General features: G+C 33.1%; 1 protein-coding gene across 1 annotated transcript; it reads right to left on the bottom strand.

The window, feature by feature from the left end:
- Nucleotides 1-4,268: 4,268 nt before the first annotated feature.
- Nucleotides 4,269-6,106, bottom strand: LOC107478773 (beta-adaptin-like protein C). The gene is made up of 4 exons (XM_016098903.3): nt 6,019-6,106; nt 5,778-5,925; nt 5,245-5,325; nt 4,269-4,619 (listed from the first exon to the last, which is right to left on the bottom strand). Exons 1-4 carry the CDS (start codon nt 6,051-6,053, stop codon nt 4,269-4,271), a joined length of 615 nt encoding a protein of 204 aa, XP_015954389.2. The 5' UTR covers nt 6,054-6,106.
- Between the last annotated feature and the right edge of the window lie 4,218 nt (nt 6,107-10,324).

Genomic DNA, 10,324 nt, shown 5'->3' with positions numbered 1-10,324 from the left:
AAATGGAGAAAAAAAAAATCAATTTTCCATTGTTTGGATCAACAAAGAAATTGAATGAAAAACAAAAAAGGTGTATGTGGAGCTCATGTAAAATTTTTTTTTTCAAAATTGTGAAAAGAAACTGATGGACAAGTGCAAACATGGGTAAAAATATAGAGTTACTCTTTAAATTATAATTTATATATAATATATAAAAATATTAATATAATTTTACTCTATTGTAATTTTCTCTTTTTTTACTTTTTCTTCCATCAAAGTAAAATAAATTTTTTCTTCTATTTTATTTTCGTTTATTTTTTCTTCATCTAAACAACACAAAAATATATATATTTTTCTTTCTATTTTTCTTTCCTCTCATTTTCTTTCTTTCTATTTTCTTTCCTCTTATTTTCCATCTTATATCCAAACAATAGCTTAGTATTTATCCATTTATCTCCTATTAATATTGTTATAACAAAGATACATGTGACTTTATAAAAATGGATATATCATAAATTTTAATTATCTAATAATTTACTGAGTGATTGAAATAACTTCATATCACGAGCCAACGAATGCTAGCAATAGAGATTATCATAAAAACAGCCGAACCATGTATTTGCAGAAATTACTCGTGTTTTAGGGTTAGATGGGGACCTGTGAAATCCTCACGACCTGTCATGCGAAAATAGACGGGGATTAGGAGTGGTAAACAGGCTAAAATCTGTCGGGCCGGCCCACGTAACCCACCAACATAGGTGAGGTGGGTTGAAAATTTGAGACCACCCGCCTACCCTATACCGCTTAATTCGTGGGTTTTGACAGATTTTGGTGGGGCGAGGCGAGGAAGGCTTCTCTGTCAGGCCAAGCATTTTTTTGTCAGGACAATTTTTTTTACAAATTCTAATGATGTTATTGATCTACAAAAGAATAAAAATGATAATTGAAGATATTCTAATTTATATTTTGGATTATATTTTATGTTTGATTGATTATAAATTTGAAGATGTTTAATTATATATTTTGGACAATATTTGTTTTGCTTTGGATAATGTTAGTTTTATTATTTTATTTTAAAAAATTTAGTTTATAATTATGTTTATTACATATTTATAATTATAAAAATTTGAATGTTTGTAAATTTAGAAATTATAAATTTATTGAAATGATTGTGAAATTATATATATTGTTTAATATTTAATGGTTTATAAGAAAAGAGAGATTTGGCAGGATTGACCCGCCAACTTGCCAACCTACCGTTAGACGGGACGGGGGAGGAATTTAGGACCGCTTTACTAGGCAGGGCGGCGTGGTCCAATCCGCCGGATGGCAGGCTTTTAGCGGGATAGGGCAAGCTTTTCCATTTGCCACCCCTAATAGGAATACGGACATAAGTACCTGTCCCATAAAATTTATTAAATACACCCGAATATAAAATTATGAATTTATCCAAATTTATATATAAATAAATTAATTTCTTGAATTTTGTAACTCTAATTCCTGCCTCCAATTTGAATTTTTCCTTTTTCTTTGAGACTCTCCCTCACGGAAAAGGAGCTTGTTTTTTTTTATAAAAATTAGTTAGGCTATTATTGTTGGTATATGCCGACAGTAATATTTTTTATATTTTTTTAGTAATTATTTTTTGTTCATTTATAGCATTGTTTTAAATTTGATGTAAAATATCAAACATACAAAATAAAAATATAAAATAATAATAATTAAAATATTTAAAATAATACTAATTATATTACATTCTTTTTAAAATTTGATAAAGAAATACAGTAACACCACTATTTGAGTGCCAGTACTCAAATTGATATTGTATTATAGAATCCAGCAATGTGACATATGGTTGTTCACATCAGTATTTTGTTAACGTGTGTACATAAAAAATTGTTCCAAAATTAACATGAGTTATATTTGTAAAATATAGAGATTAAATAAAGACAATTAAAATTTTAAGATTAAATTAATTTTTATGTAAGTTTAGAAATCAAATTGAGCATTATGGCAATAAATTCAAAAAAGATTATAAATGCAAATACCATGCTTTAATTTTATTGTATGCATGAAGTAAACGGTTAACTAAAACATATTTAAAATATTAGATATAAAAGCAAAATAAATAAGCGAAACATTAAAGATAAAATTAAAATCAAATGCAAATATTGAGAAAAAAAAATTAAATGTGAATATTGAATAGATTTTAATAGAGCTGCTGTCGGTTCGTGCTCCATCACTTGAAAAGAAACTGAACCTTTTAAAAGAAATTGTTGTTGAGCATGAGATAGAACGGGATCCAGCTGCTTCAGAAACCGAGTTCTTTAAGAAACACGAGGACTTGCTGGTAAGTATTAGGCAGTAGTGACTAGTGCAACAGTAACAATCTCATATTGGCTTTCCTTTCTTTGCACCATAATCTTAAAATGTTTTTCCATTGTCAGAATGGCCCCACACAATTTGTTGGGTCAAACGTGCCACCACCTGAAGAAAAACAGGATGAAGAGTCAAATACTGCTCCTGATACATTCAATAAAGAACAACCTGATTCTGATTCCGATTCAGACATATTGGACTTCCCTGATGTGCCTAAGGTATCGGTCCAGCGAAATGCAAATGTTGCCACAGCTCCAGTTGTTCCACCTCTTGAAGTTGATCTTCGTTCATCTAGCTACTCTGGAGATATCCCAGATGTAAGGCATGAGCAAGTTCACGAGATATCAACTATTCAGAGAGATGAACCCCATAATACATCTGGTGCCGTTTATCTCCCCTCCACTACCGGCTGGATCATATTCTACTAGACATAATGATTCTCCTGCCCCCATGTTGAGCACAAAAACTGAAGCCGATGTGGACCTGCAGGATGTGTTGGCTGCTTCTCATGCTGCCACAAAAACTGCTGAACGTGCTATAGCTGCAGCTCGCTCAGCAGCTAGTCTTGCTCAAGTCCGAATTAGTGAACAGTCACCTGATAGCAGCTCTCTGTGAACGCATTTTATGCAGTGGGTGACAATCAATCTACTACAGAAAGGGGACATCTAGCTGAGCATAATTCTAGAGGTACCTCCGATGGCAGTGGCGGAAGTACTCTTGAACTTAACCAGACTCTCTATCTGCTTCACCAAGTTTTCCTTCATTCAATACACTCAAAGCAGATTTTGATTCTTCTTCACCAAAAAATCATAATTCTCTGCTCACCAGCCTAATAGATTGCCTTCATTAGATGATGATCCATATTTTTCATACCCCAACTTATTTTCCCAGCAAAGCTCAAATGTAGGATCACAGATAGTAGCCGTTCCACTCATGATATGTGACAGGGAATTGTCATTCAACCACTCATTTGACTCTGGAAGTCTTGCTCCCGAGTGTTGTTTACATTTTATGCCAGATGTAAAGTCTACATTATTTTTGTTTTAATTTTTACGGAAGTCCCTACTTTGTTGTCTACACGGAACAAACTATGGCTAGATTTGCATGATGATGAGAACACTGCAAGTATATAATTGCGATAGTTCAGAAGCCTTGAATTTTCTGTTGCTGGGTACTCCCAATGGATATAAATTTGCTGTAGTGTTAAAAACAAAAGCTTTCAGCATCAATGTATCATGTAGATATGAGATTGCCCAATGTTAGATTACTGCCTTACCGGATATTGCTAGACATGTCTTGCTTTCAAAACTTGGTTTGTAATTACTGTAGTATTGGTTCAGTTTTATAGTGTGAAATATTTCACTCTACCTCCAAAGGCATTTTAGTGTGAAATATATTTTTGTCCTTGAGTTGCTCAAATTTGGGTTCAGCCACCTAACACATACATTAATGTTGCTTCTGTAGGCGAGAACGTGTTACCCACTGTCTTCATTCAATAATTTATATTTTCTAGGTGTCGTGCATAAACAAACGATAGCTTTACATGTCAAAGACCCTCCTGTTTTCAAGTATAGTATACACTTATCCCCCGGTCAATTTTAAACATTTAATTTTCCCTTTTCTAATTAAATAAAATAAATTTATAGAGAGAGGTGAGAGAGAGTTGAAAGAAAAAAAAAAGTTTTCATATACAAATCCATACATTTGATTTAGAAAGCAATCAACGGTAGAAAAGGACTGTTGCTTTTATTACTGTCTATTACATATGTTTATTTATCCAGAATGCACATAACCCTATTTTAACATATTATAATACAACACAACTTCATGTAAATCATTGTCGGCCACCATTTCAATACAAAAGTAATAATATTCTAAACAAGTAAAAAATTAGAACAGAATATAGCCAATCATCTTATCGGAAATATCAAATAAGCAAGCCACAACCAAGTAAATCCGGCACAGGCACGGCAGGTGGAGGTGATGGCGGTGCAACGGATTCCGGGGTTGAAACAGCACCATTGGCAGGATTTTGCAGAAGATGACTCAGAATATGCTGTTTCACTTCCCTCAGGATACTCTTCATCTTCAGCTTTCTGGGCCGAGGTGTGTGCACGGGTTACAAATGCATCTAGAGGCTTGTGATAAACTGAAGATAATGTAGTAATGTTGACAAGGAGCTCATCAAGTAGAGACGAATCAAGTTGGTTTGAGTCATCAGTTATTACAGGTTTCTTAGCTAACACAACATCCTTAGCTGCCTGAGAAAGACAAGTTAGAACCATTAAATGTTACAACTCAAAATTGATTTTCAAAGGAGAAGTCAAGTAAGAATTTGAACTAAAGGTTGATTATAGGAGTGTGTGCTTAATAGTAGATTCCTAGAACCAACTTATACAACTAATAACAAAATGGTAAACTTTTTGTTTTGCTTCCAACAATTTTTGGAACCTTTCTAGGAATACACTAGTCAATAAAGTTGAGCGAGAGAGAGAGAGATTTATTAGATTTTTTTGAGGAAGAAGAAAGTATCATGGTCCATAACATACAGACAAAGGAATACACATAATTATCTAAGATATATCGATTTAGACTATAATTTTGAAGGAAAAGATCTCACAGATATAAAACAGAGGTTCTACAACTCAATTTTGGTAGAGAAAGATCAGTTTGTTTGACACCCTTCCTATATAATTCAGAGATGGCGTTTTGAGGACACACTGAAAATGGGGTGTGAAAGTACTGTCTAGATAATAATATATCAAGAAATTTCACTATGCTCTCCATAAAACTTTTAATTTTAGAATCTTTTCGAGAACTTTAATTGGTCCATAAATAAGGGGTTCAGTTCTTGACAAGTATGTTGTATGCAATATGAGGCAGTACCTGAATCATCTGTTGTGGGCCCTCAGTACCTAAATCATCTCTAATTTGATTGCACAACGACCAATTGCGCGAGCAGCCTTTCTAAAAAAATCGACATCAAAGGACTAAAGAAATCAAAACTAGCCCCTTGCTTAACAAGTTAATATAATACATGAGGATGCAGCCACTGATACTTAATATGCAACTGTTAAGCTGCAATTCAGCACCAAGCGAATGAAAGATATACAAGTCTCATCAGTGTAACAAGATAACTTGCTATTTATAAAAAAAGATACAGAAAAGAACATATTTCATTAATGAAAGGACAGAAGGTCCAAATACGAACTATATAAAACAAGAAATAAGTAAAAATAGATTGAAATGAATCTCAACTTTTCCATTTTCACATAGATAGGATCATTGTACTTGCAGAAAAACACCTGCAGATATATAATAAGCCCAATCTCCAAACTAGAGAAGAGAAGTTCTTCACTAGTGCCCAAATGTGCTATTTCTTAATGAAGAATTTAACAAAATCGGTTTTAGATCACCACCTTAATTTCATGGGCAAGAATTGGTGGTCTTCTTTGTACCATAAGATTGATATTCCGCAGGGCTACATATTGTATTTCGGGTTCTGCATAGAGTAATGTCACAAGAGGAGGAGCCATCTTTTTACAGAGATTTCGAACCACATCAATGCTGGTGATGAGAGCAAACCACATAAAATGTGATCTCTAATGTGTAATGCAAGATAATAAGTAAAGGGAAAAAAAATAAATAAACAAAATTTACCTTAACAGCTGATAGTACAATTGCACAATTGGCATGCTGTAACCTTGGAGTAACTCTTTCTACTATATTTTCAGCCTCACGAGCATTGGTTGCCTTGTATCTAGAGAGAACATCCAAGATAAAAAAATGGGAAAAAGACAAATAGATCCCTGACTTTTCAAACTTTTGACAAATACATTCCTGACAAAATTTAAATACAAAAAAGTCTCTGACTTTAACAAACGGAGGACAATTTAATCATTCCGTCTATTTGCCTTTCATACACCTAACGGAACTGACTGACGTGGCTGAAACGGTGTCCAGGTGTCCGTTACGGTGCCACGTTGGAAGGGGAAAAAAGTTCGAAGGACAAATAAGTCCTTGACGTCATTTTACAAATAAAGTTCGAAGGACAAATAGGTCCTTGAGAATTTTTTTTTCAAATTAATAAACTCATTTCTTAAATTCTCTCATCTACCTCTCTCCATTTTTATATTTCTCTCTACTATTTTTACTCTATATATAATTATATTTTATATTAGTAATTTGACAAATCAAAATATGTCATTCGATATTTTTTTACAATTAAAATATTTTAAATGTAAAATTATACACATTAAATTATTTTAAATTTTAGATAACGAATGTTAAAATTAATTACTAATAAAAAATTAGACTTTTTCATATAAAAATAATAACTAAAAATCTTATTATTTAATTTTTTATCTGCAGATATCTTGGTCTTCTTAGTCAAAAACTTTTGTCAACTTACGACTTTTTTGTAAAAGTAGTTTGATTTTATAAATCTTTTGTGTCAAGAGTAGAAACATAACAAGCCCAATTTCTACAATTTTAATACAAATAATTTAAATTGTAGAATAAAACAAGTTAATTAGATTTCAAAATACAAGCATAATTTTATCAGAAATTATTTTTAATATGGAAAGAAAATTGGTGTTTTGGTTGAATATTGACATTTGAAGTGTATTACAGTATTGTGAAAATTATTCAACACGCCCCCACGTGTTGGCTAAGATGCTGCCACGTGTTCAACACGCCCCCCACGTGTTGGTCAGAATGATGCCACATGTTCACCACGCCCTCCACGTGTTGCACCACGCCCCCCGCGTGTTAACTTCCCACAAAAAAATCCATCCATCTATAATTACACCACATTCTTCCATTTTCAACAAAAACACCAACATTTTTTTCATACAAAAAAAAATTAGCCTAATTTTATAAACTAAATTCTCATAATAGAAGCATAATAGAAGTATAATGAAAAAAAAATTCTCAAGGACCTATTTATTCTTCAAACTTTATTTGTAAAATGACGTCAAGGACTTATTTGTCCTTCGAACTTTTTTCCCCTTCCAACGTGGCACCGTAACGGACACCTGTACACCGTTTCAGCCACGTCAGCCAGTTTCGTTAGGTGTATGAGAGGCAAATAGACGGAATGACTAAATTGTCCTCCGTTTGTTAAAGTCAGAAACTTTTTTGTATTTAAATTTTGTTAGGAATGTATTTGTCAAAACTTTAAAAAGTCAAAGACCTATCTGTCTTTTTCCCAAAAAAAATTGACCCCATCTGCTCATTAAGTAAAAACAAGAGATATTAGATTAACTTAGAACAATATGGAATCGAATACGGAAATAGAAATGACAGGATGATGTACATGACAACAATAAAAACATTGCACTTAAATTCATAGACCTTTTTATTTTTTAACATTCCAGCTTCTATTATTTTTTTTCCTCGATTTAGAGCCAGCATTCCAGCTCTGCAAATCCCTGCATACAGATCTCGATCATATTAAATTCTACCCAACATGTGATTTTCCCATTATTATAAGATAAAGTAAGTAACAAATTAACAATAATAAGTGTCTTTAAAGTTTTGGTGCACATATTAAGAAAATATTAAGACTAAGATTACATTATTATCACAGAGGACAAGTGAGAATGTAGCTTGGCCTTTATCACTTTAATAATGTAGAAATGCTAAAGTTAGTAGCATCATCCTCTATATGCTATATCTTTGCATTCTCCATATTAATATAAATCTCATTCAGAATTCTTATTTCTTCTGATCTCTTCTCAAATTCATAAAGCTAGTTAAGATATGGGTTTTACTGGAGAATTGGTAAGAGGTGTCTTCTCCAGAAATGGTTCTGCTGCATCATACGAAAGCAAAGTGAGTCTCTCAAAAATGCTATATATATATATATATTGATCATATCACAAATTTTGTTACTTTTTCTCAGGGTAGGTGAAATTCAACAGAAAATCGAAGATAGGGTTCTATTCGATCATACTTGTGTGGAAATGAATTCAATTTAGTTGTGGCAGAGCTTCACTTAAAGAGTTCTGAAGTTACAGTTACACAACCAATAATATAAGAGAACCTGAGTGATAGAGAATATGCCAAAAGTGAAGAAACTGTGGAGAATATTGTTGAGTTTGAAAACTTATGTTTAATTAAATCATGATCAAACATTATTAAAATATAAATTAGGAAATTATTAAAATTATTATTAAGTGTCTTATTTAATAGTTTTTAATGGGTTGTTTGATATTTTTATTAGTGTGCAGAAAGAAAAATAAAATTGTTTTTTGGTTTAAGTGATGAAAGTCCAGTTTAGTTACTAAACATGCTTAGTCCAATAATAGTTGTTCTCTTCAAGTGGCTGAATATTAAAAGAGAAAGAAAACCAAAAGAGCCCAAGTCTCTCAAAGCCCAATATTAATTGTTCATTTTATGTAGCTAAAAGACAAAGAAACTCAAAGTGGTCCAAAGATTTCAAAAGCATGCTTCGAAGCTCCATGCCTTTTATTTTCAATTCAATTAACTTTATTTCACTTAATGCTTCCACCAAAAGCTTTCTGCATTCTCTCTTCTCTCTCTCCTTGCTTTCGATTATATCACATCCATAAGAGAAAAGAAGCAAGTAGAAGTTATTAGAAGAAGTCATCAAAAGCCTAATGAAAGAAAAGGTTAGGATGGAAGAAAGACTATGAGGAAAAAAGATCTAAAGTAAGGCAAAGCAAGATTTTTGCCATTGAAGACATGATTTGAAGAAAAAGCTTTAAGATTTTATTTGCCAAGAAAAGGAAGGATTTGCCTCGGTGAAGAAGCAAATCTGAAGTGTAAAAGTTCACTTTCATTTTTGTTCATCAGAGAAGGAAGCTAGCCGTCGAGCTACACATAGGAAGAAGCAAATATGGAAGGCAAGAAGCCAGCTTGGGTCAGAACTATATCAATGCTCAGAATCAAAATTTGGAGCCAAAGCAAAATTCAACGGCTCAGATTCAAGATGCATGAAGAAAAAGGTTGAAAGAGAAGATTGAAGGTATGGTTGCATGTTTGATTTGGTCATTGCTTCTACCCTCTCTCTCCTCTGTCACGCCGTTGTTGCATGTGTATTGGGAGAAGAGAACCAACATGTGTTGAAGAAGGTTTCAAGCCCTGGAAGCTTCACTCCTCTATAATAGGGGTGAACGGCCATTGATTGAAGTAAGTAGTGAGAGCACACGTTTGGGTTCCCATAGCTCTTTGAGCTGTCTATTCTTCTCCTTCATGGCTTTCATTGAGTACTTCTTTTTCTCTGTTTGGTCTGTCTGCGTTTCATTGGTAAAAGGTAAAATGTGAGGTTTTATAAGAAAAAGCCAATGAGTGAAAAAAGGCAGATAGTTAAAGAAAAAGCCATAATTATCTCAGAAATTCTTTGTATGTATTTCTATTTTGTTGTCATGATCCTGAAGGTATTCCCTTACAAGTTGGGTTAGCACTTTGCGGATTGAAAGCTAGGTTTGAGTCCTAGTCAAGTTCATGTTGGATTGGAATCTAGACTTGTTCCCTTACAAGTTGGGTGAGCACTTTGGAGTTGAAAGCTAGGTTTTGAGTCCTAGCTAAATTCAGATTGGGTATAGAATCTGTATTTGTCTCAGATAGGAATGGATAGTTTCTAGGGAGAAATTGGTGTTTGTAATGTTGTGATAACATAGTGAAATTCCATCATTGTTGTGATGGATACTGGATGTAGTCCACATTGCACTTAGTGGCTGAACCAGGATATATCAGGTGTTAATTCTTCTTTTCTACTCCTTACTCTATTTCTGTTAATCTGGAGACGAAAACAAAAGTGTCTCTCAACTCGGCACGAGACAAAACAAAAGTGTCTCTCAACTCGACACGAAACAAAAGCAGAAATATCTCCTGAAGGTTCTCTAAAAGGCAGAAATTAATATTCAACAAAAAAGGGCTAAGATTCAACCCCTATTCTCTTAGCCATTGATTACCATCAAATATAATAGAACAAGAAGAA

This window comes from Arachis duranensis, chromosome 3 (genome assembly GCF_000817695.3).
Source record: "Arachis duranensis cultivar V14167 chromosome 3, aradu.V14167.gnm2.J7QH, whole genome shotgun sequence".
In the NCBI taxonomy this organism is placed as follows: Eukaryota; Viridiplantae; Streptophyta; class Magnoliopsida; order Fabales; family Fabaceae; genus Arachis; species Arachis duranensis.
This window is presented reverse-complemented; position numbering and strand designations above follow the sequence as displayed.

What these genes read in the sequence shown, in the direction of transcription:
- LOC107478773 (XM_016098903.3), bottom strand. Translation starts at nt 6,053, where the DNA reads ATGCCAATTGTGCAATTGTACTATCAGCTGTTAAG. An exon ending in TTGTACTATCAGCTGTTAAG is followed by an intron (nt 5,926 to 6,018) that starts GTAAATTTTGTT and finishes TCTCATCACCAG; the next exon opens with CATTGATGTGGTTCGAAATC. An exon ending in TTCTTGCCCATGAAATTAAG is followed by an intron (nt 5,326 to 5,777) that starts GTGGTGATCTAA and finishes CGATTTTTTTAG; the next exon opens with AAAGGCTGCTCGCGCAATTG.